At 42.9% G+C, this 15,684-nt stretch overlaps 1 protein-coding gene across 2 annotated transcripts in view; it reads left to right on the plus strand.

The window, feature by feature from the left end:
* zfpm2a (zinc finger protein, FOG family member 2a) overlaps nucleotides 1-15,684 on the plus strand; it is a 111,163-nt gene that overhangs the window by 38,105 nt on the left and 57,374 nt on the right. For both annotated transcript variants that reach the window (XM_068324678.1, XM_068324679.1), the window contains exon 4: nucleotides 15,453-15,577. In XM_068324678.1, the coding sequence (XP_068180779.1) occupies nucleotides 15,453-15,577 (125 nt within the window). The remainder of the gene's footprint in view (nucleotides 1-15,452; nucleotides 15,578-15,684) is intronic.

Consider the following 15,684-nt stretch of genomic DNA (forward strand, 5'->3'; position numbering starts at 1 on the left):
ATTATATGAGATATTGTCCATAGTGCCATTCGAAAAAGTAATTTTTAACGAAACCGCAATGCGTGTTGAGCGCATGGATTTTGGCTTTAAACAGGAAAGGAGCAGTAGGCTATCTGTGGACACGTCTGATTCATATGTTGTAACTGTGTGGCAGAACAACACGCTTCTTTAACGGAATGTTCACCCACCATTGTGCTCACACTACATTACCAACAAGAACAGATTCCTCATTTCTTTTTTAAAGAAACATAACACAATGCAGATGTGGCATTTCTGAAGAGTTTGCAACTCTTTTTTTTTTTTTAATCTAGTATTACCTTTTTCACTACAAGCAACTTCATCAAAGAGATGGATAATACATTGGAGAAGACAGTTGCACAGCAATTACTGCTCAGCACTAGCACACTGCTGATCACAGAAAATGTGATTCCTTTTAATGCATAAAATGACCTCAAGAATTTATTGCAGGTACACGCATTTCTAAAAAAGAGAAAACGGAGAGAGATAGAGGGAGAGAGAGAGAGAAAGAAAAAAGAGGAGAGAGCGAGGGGAGGAAAAAAGTGGATTTGGGCAAGTTGTGCTTGCTGGCTCGCAGCCCCCCGGGGTGTGTATTTTATACTGACAGTGAATCAGTGTTATCGCACCTATCAGATAATGCATTTATCATTAAATTTCGCATTTGCATTTAAATCTGTGGAAGGAAATGAGCATTGCTGGCTAAAGATAAGAACGCAGGGACGACAGTAATAAACCATCACTGTGATCAGTCAGGAGACAGGGCTGAGGGGGTCAGCTCAGAACTATGGGGGCCATGACAAAAAGAAGGCATCGCATGCGGGAGAAGGCCCTTTTGAGGGAGAAAACGCTGAGCTTAAAAATACTGCTTTGAAAAGGAGGGATGGATGTAGCATGACTAGATGTATGACTGACTGTAATTATCCTTCCCGCTTCTTCTCAGCCATCAGAATGAGAATTAGAGGCTCAGAAACACACTGTCGGACGGGCAAAGCAGGGAGAGAGGAGGTAGAGTCTGGTCTTGAGGGAGTAAAGTGGTTCTGCGACTGCAGAGGAGGTGATGCGAGGCACGCTTTCACTTTCTGCTGAACCACAGCAGGTCTGGTTATCAAATGACAACCAGTCTAAAGACTGCCTGTCATTGATAAGGCTTGTGTCCTTATCTCTGCTGAATATAGAGGAAGAGAAATCAATTCATAATGATGTCGCCAAACTTTCCCTGCATCTCTATGATGCACCTCCCAATTAGCGCGCGCCTTACACGGAGGCGGTCGTGGCCCTCTGTTTTCTCAATGGGCAGCATAGAGTGGGCAGAAATTAATCTGGGGCGCATAATAATGCCATTCACTCCCTCATCATTGGCTGCCATGAAAGGTCATTTCCCTTTTTAATTTTTCCCATTGTGCTGGAAAAAGTCAGATGGGCATGTTATAATTTGAATAAAGAGGGGAGAATCAGACAATCAGATAGGAACAATTTGAAATGACATGACTTCCTGTTCAAAGCGATTAAAAGCAAATTTATTTAGTTTGAGACTGTCTACCCTTTAATCTCTTTGTAAATGTTCAGATAGTTTCGGCATTCAAAAGTTCTTTGTTATTCTTTGGCTTAAGTTTTTAAGCAGGTGTGATTGTGATCACCGGCAGATAATTTTTAATCACGGCGCGTGTGTGTATCTGAATAGGATGTGTAATGGCCGTTACATAAAAAGAGACTGAAGCCTTTTAATGAGGTGGGCTAACACGGAACATGCCCACCTGCTTTGGTGATTCCATTGAAGCACCTCCATAGCGTTTCCCTTTTGCTGAGTAACAACAAAAGGCCTTTTACAATCTACATCCTTTAATTGAACTTTTTCTTGTCCGAGCATTTCATCTCCACTTTACTTACTCATGTCAAGTGCTGTCCGCGATTTGCCGTTCTCCGATTGTCTTTATGTCTGGAGCGGCAGAGAAGCGCGGCAGAATAACTCACTATTCATCTGATAGCTGCCTCTTCTGTGCCGTTCAGACTGCCGGGTCTCTGATGTGGAACACCCAGCGACTTCTCTTTCTCTCCCCCTCGTCTCTACAAGTATGTCCTTAAGCAAATCTGCACACTGATCTTCTGTCTCGTGTTCATTTCTTGTCACGGATGTTTCGCAATCAGTGGCTGATTTGGGAGATAGCGCGTCATGCTATTCTCTTCATTTTCATGGACTGGCGGCGATAGGAATCTCACTGTCTCTCTCGTTCCTGCTCTCCTTCCGGGCTGATTGGGAATGGTGTGTGTTCGCTAGCTAACTCTTGTTAATGAACTTGTTCTCAGCCTTATCTAAAGGCTTGCTCATGTAAACTACACCCCCTTATGAAAGTCGTGGAAAATCCAGGGTTCGTTAGGAGCGCTGTAATTGTGATCGCTGTCATTTTCTGCTGAAACTGTTAAGCTTGTTAATTACCGTTTGCTTCAGTGTGGTATTTAGTGGAACACGTCAATCTACTGTAATCAACTCATGTGGACTGACGCATGTCTGAAGCAGGACCTATGGGCTACCCCCCCCCCCCCGGATAGAAAAAGTTTGGGTTACAGCGTCCACACGACAACGTAGACCCGGCGTTTACAAAAAAACTTCATTTTGGCCGGCGTTTTCTTCCCGGATATCTGCGTTGTCGTATGGATGAAAGGAGTAACCACGACAAAAAACCTCGGTGCCTTACGCCATATTGTTCACGTGATTCCTTTATGCACCGTGATTGGTTGGGCGGTAGTGGGTGGAGTTAATACGTGACACCGTGAGGTTTTCAAGTGACCTTTTTCAGATATATATAGGTGGGGAGATGCATGGATTCTTTCAGATGGTGATACAACTTCACTGTCCACCAAATGAGAAAACCGTCAAGATGATGTGTAACTTAAGAATAAAACTTATTAAAGAGAAATTCCACTGATGATGATTCTATACAGTCACACTAAGGGAGTGACCTAAGGAGCAGTGGACTGGCAACGTGTAGCTACCATATGATAATGATGATGATGATAACCGTCATCATCAGCAACACAGAATTTCAGTTTGCCACCAAGGTTAAAATGAAATGAATGAATACTTCTGAATCAAAACTCAAAACCTAAATTATATTTGTCTTTCATTGTTCAATCTATTATCTACAAACAAAGCTTTAGGTTAAAGAATCCTTTATTCATTACAAAGCAGTTTTTTTTTTACATGTAATACCAATTTATTCTATCCTCTGCTTTTGCATTATACACAGTGGTGGCATTCTGACTTTGAGGCATTAGATGGGTTAAAATAAGGAAAGAAGAGAGTGACAAAGAGGTAACAGGGACCATGTGACCATCTTGTCCACAATCCCTTCTCTTGGCTGTGCGTGACGGCCAGTTCCTGGTGCCAGCTGGTCATTGGCCAGGGAAAGGCAGGGGTCAGCTGAAGGAGTGGCCATCTGAGAATCTGGCTACCTGATGGGCAGACACGGATGAAGCTCCAACACAGAAACACACACGCACGCACACACATACCACCAACACCACCACCTTGAAAAAGATATAAAAATACATCCACCCTCTTCCTTTTCCTTTCAGGACATCAAAGACGCTTCACTCAGACGTAAAAACTCTTTGAGTCTCATTTTTTGACTCCAGCCAACCCAGAAGCATCCAATCCGTCTTCTAGTCTCCTAAAAAATTAATAAAACAACCCAATAAAGCAAAAAAAAAAAAAAAAAAAATCCACAACAGACATTTCAGGTTTAATGCACATATGTCATGCTAGAAGAATTAGAAGACCAGATGGCCACGATGCCATGACAGGTGTCTCAACAAATGTTTGCTATTGGCCATGATGCTATTTATATCATGGTAAAACACTGCAAATATTTGCAAAAGGACAGTCGGCCCTTTATGTTTGAAGTCAAAGTGGTCACCAAAATAAATGGACAGATTGAATCTTTATGGCAGGAGTTTCCCTAAACTTTTAGTTGAACCTAAGAAAGTTTTGTTTCTATGGGGAAACGAGAAACTGCTTGTAAAGACGGTGTACACTTAGTTCCTGGTTCTTCTTCACACTTTTACACACACTTTTAAAAATTCACATTTAAATTTAATGCGTTTTCAAAATTTGCCCTAGACTGAGCTGAAAGTAAACTAAATGAAGCTCCTGTAGGCTAAAAAAAACCCTATTCTTAACCGGTAAACTGTCCATTTCAGCACAGTTCAGTCAGGTTGTTCTCGGTAAACAAGGCATTTTCTAACTCAGCAGCCAAGTCCATTATAAAGTCAGGATGTCGTCAAGGAAGGAGGGACGAGCCAAAATGAGGGAGAGAGACAAACGGAGCACCCAGATGCAGATTAGGCTGCAGAAGATGAGAGTGTAAAAGGGATTTAATGGTAGGATGGATTAGAGAAATCCTTGTAACAATGTTAAATAATTATGGTTCCAGCCGAGATCAAAGCGCCATTGATTGAACCCCTCAAGCCTTCTGCACACAGAGTCTTGGAAAGCAAAGATTGGTAAACTAGTGCTCAGACCACTCTGCCTTCTCCAGTTAAATTGGATTGGAAATATTAGGATATAGATGAATCCTTCAGGAGGCTTTTGCAAAGCTTTTGTCACCGGAAATGTAGCTTGGGAGCGGTAAGAAAGGTTTGATAATGTACTGTCTCGACAGAATCATAAGACGGGGGTGTCGCAGCTGTCTCCACTGATACCTAAGCGTTTTAAGTAGACTTATAGACACACTTGACTGTTATATCAGCAAACTGAAAAACTTTCAGCGCAAGGCTTTCATTCAAGGTTTTATTTTTTTTTTCCTCTCTCGTCTTGTAATCAAGAAATTTGGACGTGCATCATGGCAATTCTCTCTCAGAAAAAGGGAAGGTTTTATCTCGCTCCTCCAGGGGTTTATTCAAAGTCTTCACACAAGTCTCACAAAACATGAATGACATGGAGATTGCTGATACTGATGATGAAAGTCCATCATTAGTTTCCCTGTGAGTTCCAGGCCCAGAGTGATGTAAAATTAAATTGCAATCAAAGCGTTGTGTGTAAACATTGTTGGGTTTTTTTTTTTCCCAAATAGATTTTTTTTCTGAAGAGAGACGATGACGCTTTTTCACCGTATAGATCACCTGTGTGCAAAGACACCATCACACACACACACACACACACACACACACACACACACACACACACACACACACACACACACACACACACACACATGCACACACACACACATGCACACACACAAATTCACAATGTGTGATCATAATGATGAAATGTGCAACAAGAGATTAGACAAATCACTGTACTGCTATGCTGCATCGCTTTGATGCAAATTTAATCACTGATCTGTTATACTAAGAGGCTTTATGAAGGAAGTTCATGGTTGTTAGTTATATAATCTAAAATAGGGCAAAATGCAATCGCTGTTCTTATCATCTGAGGGAGATGTCACCACATTCAGCTCTAGTTTTTTGTGCGGATACGTGGGCTGTGGCGTGCTGAGAATGCTTTTAATAAGATGATTCACTTCCAACCATTTTGTCTGCATTTCAGCAAAAATCTGTGTCCACTCACAATGCCATCGCTTCACTCTGATTACTATTTCACATTACCAGGTTCTCAGTAGAGAGAACTGGGGATTGGTGCTAAATATGAAGCCGACTTAAAGCACGCCTGGTGGTGTTCCTACCCCCCCCCCAGGAGACCTGACATTCATTGCATCTTTCTTTAGCTCCCTGAATGTGTTTGTTCTGCCATGCTTTACCCTTCCAGGCTCTCTGTAGCTTGCACGCGTTTTTTTCCTAAGAGGTATCGCTGTAATTGCTTGAATATGCGCCGTGTGTATTCAGCATTAGCATGAAGACTCTCATGCGAGTGGCGCTAGGGGACGTAACGTTGGGTAAACTCTGGATTGCTGAAGTGAAACTTTCTTGTATGTGGAAATTTTCATTTATTTGAGCCTTTTTAGAATGAAACTACAGAGTATATCTGAGTGGCTTTGGTTTGTAGTTCTCTTTCATGCGTGAATGAAGGCTTTTTTTTTTTTTTCCCCTCCAAAAATCTGGATGCAAGTGCTCCAGATAGTGCTTAGTTTCATATGCATGACTTTCATGGGGTTTGGTGCCCTCCCGTTATTATTTGGCCATAGGAATGCACTCAGTCCCATCCAAATCCTATCTCCTCCAAAACCCAGACCCCCTACTATTTCTCTCTCTCTCTGTTACACACACACACACACACACTCATTCACGCTGGTACACATTGAAATCTGAACATGCCCCCCCCCCCACCTGTGAAGGCCCCTCATTGGTGATGAACAGTTGGGGCTATGCACGGCCCGCTGGTCACGCCAATTCCACCTCCTTCTTTTCTCTGTTTAGGGGCTGGTGGGGGGGTGGGGCGTGCTTGTCAAGTGAATTAAAATACCAAATAATAGCAATAATAATGATAATAAAAAGTTAATAAAAAAAAATGGCATGTTCCTCCCTGATTGTGTGGATGTTGTGGTATTCAATTATGCAATTTTCACTGGCATATTAATCATCTTTTCAACAAACAAGCCGCCGTTAATTAAAGCAAAGCATGGATAAAGACGTGTTGCCGGATCATCACTCCGTTTATCACCACACACAGACCCGCAGTTAAGTAAATTCAGGCTGTGAGATGAATTTCAATGGTCTCCCTGTTTCCTTCCTCTGCGTGTGTGTGTGTGTGTGTGTGTGTGTGTGTGTGTGTGTGTGTGTGTGTGTGTGTGTGTGTGTGTGTGTGTGTGTGTGTGTGTGTGTGTGTGTGTGTGTTTAACCATGTATTTATGCACATTATGTTTGGAGGTGTGGTTTGTGACGTTTTGTGTCAGTCTGTTTGGAGAAAAGTGATCGTGTGTACTATCAGTAGAGAAGGAATTGAATTGTTTAATGCAGATCTCCAATTCATGACTTTTGTTTTTTTTTTTTTTTTTATTATCCCTTCTGGTTCTTACAGATTTGAATGTTAAAATCTTTGATTGCAACGTTTGCCGTTCAGATTAGTCAGCTGGAATGAATTTAGATGTGGCCACACTGAGTGTGTTGAGGAGGCCGGCGGAACCGCATCACATCTGCGTGCACACAGGACAGCTCTTTCCATTCTCCTTGTCTCATTTTCCCTGGCTTTTTTGTGTCGCCTCTGTTGCCTTTGGTCAACGGTGGGTGGGAATGGAGATTATTCAGGATCTGGGTGAGATATGGGCTCCTCTAATCATAGCTCAGTGCCTCTACTGTCATTCAATCACTAAATGGAAGAGGGGGAAATGTCTTGGTGATGGGAGTAACCAGACAGCCGTGCAAGTACTTGAGTTCCGCCAGCAAGGAAAAAAAGAACTGGAGGCATCTGCAGACATGTCGCTCGTCCCTGTCCCTCATTGTGGAGGAACTTTATCAGCACCAGCCGCTCACCCACTTGCTAAACTGGAGGGCCAGTCGCCTCTTAACTTAAACATAAGATCTTTGTGGTTTGAAGCACTCGGCTGCTCTGCGCCTCAATGTGGATCTGAAAGGCAAACATGACTCCAGTGTCGGAGGCACCCCATCACTAAAATCACACCTCATGGAAAAACTTGTTTCTTGCTGTGGTAGCTTGAATCTAAATGCACTCAAACAGACTGTTGCACCGGAGCAAGAAAGAACCCCACCCTCCGCCCCCCACCCCACCTCAAAAGAAGACAGAAGAAAAAAGAAAAAGACATGATGGAGAAGGAAAGAAAGAGGGATGGAGAGAGGAAGAGGGAGAGTGGGAGAAAAAAAAAAGATGGAGATGGGGGGAAAAAAGAGAAAGAGGAGTGAGAGAGAGGGGGAGAGAAAAGTCAAAAAACCTCCACATAACAATGCCAGAGAAAAATCAGAACATTTTCCACCGAAAGATGGGCCATTTCCAAATCCTTGTGCCCTATCAGACAAATTAAAGTAAATCAAGCATGAAATGAAGCAGAAGAGCCCGGAGATAAGGCTCCTTTAAGTCGTTTACAGATTAGGACAGAGAGAGAGAGAGAGGGAGAGAGGTGCATCTGGTCTCTGGCAGTGAAGGAGGCTAGTTTCTCATTTCACAATAGCAGCCTGTGTATAGGATTACTCTCCCCTGTCACCAACATGAGGAGCAGTGGGGGAATAGACGGCCACAAAACGCGTCTGAATATGTTTCCCTCAGAAATATTTTTGAGCCAAAAAAAAAAACCCTCTCAGCGTTGGCCAGATGTGACATGCGATAAACAAACAAGGTACATGTAGCGTCTGACTGGGTGCATCGTCTCTGATTTGTTTGTTATTTCCGTCGCCTCTTCACCTTTTTCTTATGCTCAAGTGGCTTCATCACAGCGTGGCTTAAAAAAAATTCCAACCAATTCAGGGATTGGCCGTGATGGCGTCACGTGACTTTACGGCTGTCAGCTCCTTATGCGCATGTTAAGCACGCCTCAGATCAAGAGTTTTTGGGGGTTTGGTGGTGGGAGGGGAAGGGGAGGTCTGTAAATTATTTTCTCCCAAAGTGTGATTTTGTTTTAATGTCGCAGCGCTCTGTAAAAGCGGGGTTGTTTAATATGTACGTTGTATTTCTATTTTCTGTCTCACATCAACAGATTAATTGCTGTTTTATTTTAGCGCTCACAATCAAAACATAATTATGGAGCTAGTTGCTCGTGGAGGGAAACAATATTTTACATACAGACGCACACTTCCATCTCATTCATGCATGCAGTAGAATGCGAGCAGGAATTAAACACCCCCACCACCACCACCACCACCACCACCACCACCTCCCCTCTTCTCTCCACATACCACATGCTTACTTAGACACACACAGGCACCCACACAAGGCAAAGGGTGTTCTGCTCTTTGATGCCACCCGTCAAGCTCTCGTCGGATTTTGTTTCACTCCTTTGGTGTGTATCTTTTCTGGGAGTGATGAGAGGTGGGCTCGGCTGCAGCAATCAGCTCGCTCTGAGAGGGACGGGGGCTGGCCCGCCGTCACCCCGGTTGCTGCTCTCCGAAGCCTCGACCTTGACCTCCCTAGTCCAAGTCTTAGGTTTAGCTCCTTTATCGCACTATCTCCAGGCATTTTTAAAAATACTCCTGAAACTCAATGATTTAACCCGCTTTTACGCTGTTCACATCAAAACTGGATGGAAAAAAAAAAAAAAAAACGTTAATCCATCTTATCTGTTGACTGTCAAACTGCTCCAGCTAAAACCTACTCACAAAAGACAACTAGGTCACCCAGGAAAGAAAAAAAAAAAAAAAAAACAGAATTCCCCCGTTACCCAGGGGAAGTTGCAGCCTGGTAATTGACTTGGGAGGAGTATTCAGGAGTATTTTTAAAAATAGTCTAAAATTAACTGCAGAACATCAACACTTGGAGGTAGCCATGTTTACTTGTGTTCCTTGCTAAAAAAAACACACACAAAAAAAACGTGTTTGTTTAGATATTTCAAAACACGGGCAAGGATTTTTCAAACCAATCTTCATCTGTGCTTCCATCCAAATATATCTGTTTGTCATGCTGTGCTTCATGCACGTAATTTACGACGAGACCGAACATACGAAGCAGCAACTTCTTTTTTTTTTTGAGAGCTAAAGTCTCCATCCATCTGTCTGAAATACATGCCTACTCGACGCCTATACCATCAATTACTCACTCACCCTGACACACTCAGGAGGAGTAATGTCCTTCTTCATGGTTCTGAAATTTTAAAGAAAGCATTTAAAATGATCAGATTCCTGCTGGAGTGGTGTGTCCTCTAGATGTTGTCATCGATACAGTGATATCTCTGTGTGAAGACAGTCATTCTTTAAGTTTTGCTGTCTCCCCACACATACTTTCAATAGAAATTGCAGTGCTTCTCCAAAGATGGATGTCTCAGAGATTGTTGTCAGGGAGCCTGCTGCTGACTATACCAGGCCTCTGATGAAACAGAGTGTTGACAACTGTTATATTTCAATTGTTCAATGACACCAAACAACAGTCTCTGCTACGGTAATGTACCTCGAGATGTGGTTTGTGTGTGTGTGTGTGTGTGTTATTCCACCCCTTGTCATTTCTTTAACGTTTATATGAGTGCATTTCAAACTCAGAATCATGGTCAGAGTCTTATTTTCGTTGTGATCATTCCATAACTACGGAGTTCCTAGGACGTACCCGTGATGGAGGACCAGTAGACCTAGTGAGTTGAGTCCTTTATCAACGATCACCGTACAGGAGGTAGAGAATGGAGCTAAAGTCGTGTTCATTTCTGACTTAGCAGCCATGTGTTATACGTCTATGGGTCGCCTTTTCATTTAAGGATTTGTTTTGCTCTCCGCCAAAAAGTTAGATGACAAGTTTAACACAAAGATCTTTATCTTATTCAGCATTCAGTTTGGCTAGATCGGCTACAGAGACTGAAAACAGGTACGGTGACGTAGAGAGAGCCGCAGACAGCACCTTTAATTCTATTCCTACACGACTCCCCATCATATTATCAATGGTGAAGGATTAGGGATAGGACAGGTGAGCTCTAGAGCCGTTGGTTGGTATTTTGTTACCCGTTAAGGTCCCAGACAAACACTTGCCATGCATTGCCTGTCACAATACTAAGCTAAGCTAACCAAATTCTAGCTGTAGTGGTGATTTAAAGGCGCAGATACGACAATGTAATCACTGCTCTTGTCTAACGTCCACCAGAAATAATACAGTGCGCCCTCGTTCTTAGCGGTTAATGCGTTCCAGGAACCACAGGCGATTAGCAAATTCCGCGAAGGAGCAACAAACTATTTATCCTATCTGTGTTACCTTTTCCCACACTCTTATTGTCTGTTTAAAGCACTTTTGTGTCTCACGTGAGTCGGAGACTCACGCAACGGAGCGCACTTCCGGATTCCGCCAGCCAATAGAATGCCCGTACGGTATCACATGACTGCCTACCAAAAATCCGCGATGAGATGAAATCACAAGCTTTGATGCCCGAAAATGCGAGGGTGCACTGTACCCTGAAATATATAGTCTGAATGGAACGACAACATGATGGGCTGGACCCCCCCCATGTGAAACAACCCCACCACCCTCCACCTTCTCTAATAGCCGAACTCATGTTGTTGCCTGGCAACTTTGTCCTCACCAAACTTTATCCTCACCTCCTAGGGCCGCAGACATACTGCTCTACTCAGGTGAGGCTGGGCTGGGGGGGTGGGGGTGGGGGTGTTAGTGGTAGGTGAGTAGGAGACAAAGATGGTGGGGGTCTTCCACTGCTTTAAACCCACTGTCTTTCTCAGAGATAATAGTGTGGGCTGTGGGTTATAAATGATGCATTTTGCCAGCGAGGACCTGATAAAAGCAGTTTGGGTAGGGGTGGAGAAAGTTCATCGCTCTCTTATCAAAGCTCCGCGACATTTCTCCTTCAGCTGTAAAATTTCATATCACATATCTGCTTTAAAGATGTGGCACCTTTTGTTGAACCGATACAGAGCATTCCATTTCACCCCATATGCCTCTCTTATGGTATATTAATTTATAGCCCATTTGCTGGCTCCATAACACGGCCTGTCACTGGAGATGACTGGGGTTCAGCGAGACATCTGTGAATTGCCTCGAACAGGATATTGAACTTTGAACAGCAGTCATTTATTTGCTTTGATTCAAAGGTACTGCTTGATATCAACAGGGATCATCAGCCGTGTAAAGCTCAAGCGCGTTTTCCCTCTTGTCTCGTCTCGTGTCGTTCTTTGTCTCCCAGTCACATCCGTCCTTACAGTTAGGATGCTCAAGATAACTGGAAAATGGTGAAGTAAAACACGGGCTTGATCAGTAATCAAGATTTTATTATGCTGCAGGCGGTTTCTGCCTCATGAAGATGATTCTTTGAACCAGTTAGAGAAGCGAAATACACGTGGAGAACGGCTCGAGCAAATGCTTTAACTAATCAGCAGTTGTAAGTTGAATATGTTATTTGTCATGTCTGGCTATTAGCAAAACAGCTGACATCTGGCCAGATATTACACATGGAGAATTCTCCCTTGGTGTGCATTAATAGGAACATTAACACTGAAATGTGTCATTGAATTTTAAGGACTTATGGGTACAAATATTTCTTTTACTGTTGTAACTAAAACCAGTTTGGACATTAAAGTCTGTTTAATTTTTAAAAAACAATGAAAATCTGAAATATCTATAAATACAGAGGTACCAAGAATAATACAGAATTCTTGTAACCGTCAGCCACAAAACTAGACAACAGGAATAATAAATCAGTCAGTATAAAGATCATAAAACATATATCAGTTTATGTTAGGCGTGCAAAGGAGAACATGATTTTGATGGGAGAGTCTTGTGTTTAATTATGCATGATAATATTTCACTACTGAAAACCATAGTTCTTGCCTTGTAAGGTCTCTATGTTAGAAGTCCTCACCTCTTTGGTCCTGAAATCAGACCGCCCTGCCACTGAGAACTCATTCAGTCAGTCGTATGCCATTGAAGGGAGAGATGAGGTTCTCTATACACCATAACAGCAAAGAGAGACATGCATACACACATTAAAAAGAAACAACAACAACAAAACAGCAAACAGATGCCAACATGGAGCATCTTTGGCGCTATCTGAGGAGGATCTCTCCACACAAAGGGGACATTCATTGGTCTGCCAAGTATCTGCAGAGTGCAGGAACAGACCCTAGAGTCTAGCGACAGATGATGATCTTATCGAGGGAGGGGTAGGGGGGTTGGGGAGTAGGTGGTAGCTGAAGGGGTGTCGGTGGGGGCAGAGGGTGAAGGTGGCAAAGCGGGCTTAGTTGGGATTTGGAGGAAAGGTCCCTAAGCTTTGTTTTGTTTGAGGTGTGATATTTGAAAATTGAGTGATGAAGGACATGAAGAGATTTATTACCAGTGCAGCTCCTAATGGCCCATCACAGGTTCTCCTCCTCGTTCTGTCTGCTACGTTTGTGCAAAATGTGTTTGTGATGTGTTTTGGTGGTAGGGTTTGGATGTGGGGTCTCTAAGAAATTGAATTATCGCAATGATCAAAAGTCTTTGCTGCCAAAATTACAGTACCAACATATAAAATAAGCATTCCTTGATAGCAGAAGACGTCTGTCAGAGTGTTTTTATATGTGAATAAACCTGGAAATGCTCGTAGAGATACAGATAGTGCATGAAGTGAGCTCATTATTCATCCATGGGTGTTTTTGTGGAGATCTTCCACTCGTGTCTGCAACAGATGTGACAAACCATCTGTGAGCCAAAGTCCTCAGGCAACGCTTTGTGTGAAATGCACACAACTGCCACCTAAACATGGTGGACGACAAACGACACAACACGACTCCTACCTCCCCCCCCACACACACACATTGCACCTACACTGCCCATTATTCCCTTTTCAACTCCAAGAATCCCACCTCCTTCCCCCCCAAAAAAAGAGAGAAGGACAGGAATCAGAATTGTTGGCCGTAGAAAGCTTGAGTTGTTTGTCAAGCGAGGCTAAACAGGAACTTGCATCCAAGCGGTTAAAGGCCGTGGGTCTTATCTGAGCACAAACAGAATGCATCAAGCGGTGGCTGTTGCTCTCCGTGATGATGACCAGCTGTGCACCAATGTTTAATTATTTCTGTGTAATGAGCTCACCCACCTTCCACTGCAGCAACCAGGAAGACAGCATGCTGCAGGAACACAGGAGGGGAGGCAGCGGGAAAGAATCAATGAGATAACACCGTCCAGATTGTCTCGTTTTTTTGTTTTTTTTAGGACTATTCCAAAAACTGCGCATGTATTTCCTCTAAAACGTCCCAATGCTTGACCATGCGTTTGTGTCGCAGTGATGCAGATTTCGTATTATGGGTGACATTTAGCTTTTAACGGTTACCGGACTGACCACCGCAGACGAGTATAAGTTCAGCATGTCATTTGTGGAGGATAATGACACTAGGCTGATGTTTCAATCATGTTTATGCATGCACAGAAGCACATAAGCACACATTTCCATACAGACCGACACAAAGGCGTGCTACAGATACATGATTGATATTTACTGTGTAGAACAGAGCTGAATAGGTCATTATACCACATACATAGCGGAAAGTTCATGACTACTTGAGTGCATTCAACATGAACACACATGAACCTGTTACCTTTTTTGAACAATACATCAGAAGACTTCCAGTTAACAGCTCTTAAGATAAACCTATAACTAAACATACATTACGATTTTTTCGGGCAGGTTTTTTTCAGTTATAGTATATAAGAATATCGATGATGTTCAGGAGCTGATTGAAATTTCTTGTGTGAAGAAATGTCTTGTCTGTTTCATTTGGACTGTCAGACTTTTCAGTTTGATCCAGACCAAAATTTTGAGATGTGAAACCTCCCCCTGGATCAAGGTCCAGATCAAACAGACTGACTTTGATCCAACAGAAAGAAGTGATCTCAGTCTGGATAAAAATAAACCAGGGCTGCAGCGCTTACACACTGCAAACAAATCAAGTTAGAAGTTTGGACGATATCTTGTCAAGCCGATAACAGGAAGTTAAAACAGGCAATCATCGTCAATAAAAACAAAACAAAATGGAAAAGATAAACAAAACTAAGATGCATTTTTTAATTACAATTTAAAAAAAATGTAAATGAGGATGACTGGTTGTACGTATGTCATGGAACGTTCTTTGCAAAAGTGCATTTTGAAAAAAAGAAACAGATCAAATGTAAACTGCAATAAAAACACATATCCTTGAATCAGACGTTGGATGGTGTTTGAGGTGTGAAACCACCGTTACAGAACAAATGTGTGAGTAATTCCTCGTTTAATAATAAACCTGCTCTAACTAGACAGGTGGAGGTATCCATGCTGGAAAGTGCATTTGAGATCTGCGTGTGTTCCGTTTCAGACCCAGACACAAATACACACAGAGAACCCACCTAATAAAATAAAACCCTATCCACCATGGGTTATCATAACTATTTGATTAGTCACCATCCTGAAAAAGTGGACTGAATCTAACAGATAAGATGGTTCCAGTGTCAGGGAGGTGAGCACCGGTTGTTCTAACGGTGCTATCCGCTTTCACTGCTAATTAACAGGAGCTCTGCACAGACTAACAAGGCCCGGCCTTCCTGGAACAACAGAAATAGGCCTGCTCTTGCCAGCCAGCAAGTCTGCACTGTCTCACAGAGATTATCTCAACACGAGACACGTCTCAAGTAAGGTTAGCGTGTTGTGTGTCTGAGGAACACCGTCAGATAGATGCTGGCTCGATTTGCTTACCCACTTTGAAACTGCTTGGCTTTAACCTTCCCTCCTGGTTAAGGGGGGGTTCGAGGATTCATGTTATCACACGTGTAGGTTTGAGGGGAAAAGACAATGAAGTCATGTCAGCGCGACTTGATGTGGAGCGGGTGTGCTATGTAGGGCGCTGCAGCTAAACTCCTTGGTATCTGGTTGTCTTTTCAGGGGAACTGGATGGATTCCTTAAAGATGGAGAGCGTCGGATCCACAGCCGACAGCAACTCCCCGTTGGGACAACATGGGGACCCTTCGAAGGGAAGATCGAGATGAGCACTGAGAACACTGCACTGGTATGTCTGTGCTGGACTATTATATAATGCTAAATATTTGGGAATCACTTTTTATCGTGAAGTGACGGAGAAAATCTGTTAATAATAATAATAATAATAATACCTTT

The sequence above is a fragment of the Antennarius striatus genome, chromosome 9 (genome assembly GCF_040054535.1).
Source record: "Antennarius striatus isolate MH-2024 chromosome 9, ASM4005453v1, whole genome shotgun sequence".
Lineage (NCBI taxonomy): Eukaryota > Metazoa > Chordata > Actinopteri > Lophiiformes > Antennariidae > Antennarius > Antennarius striatus.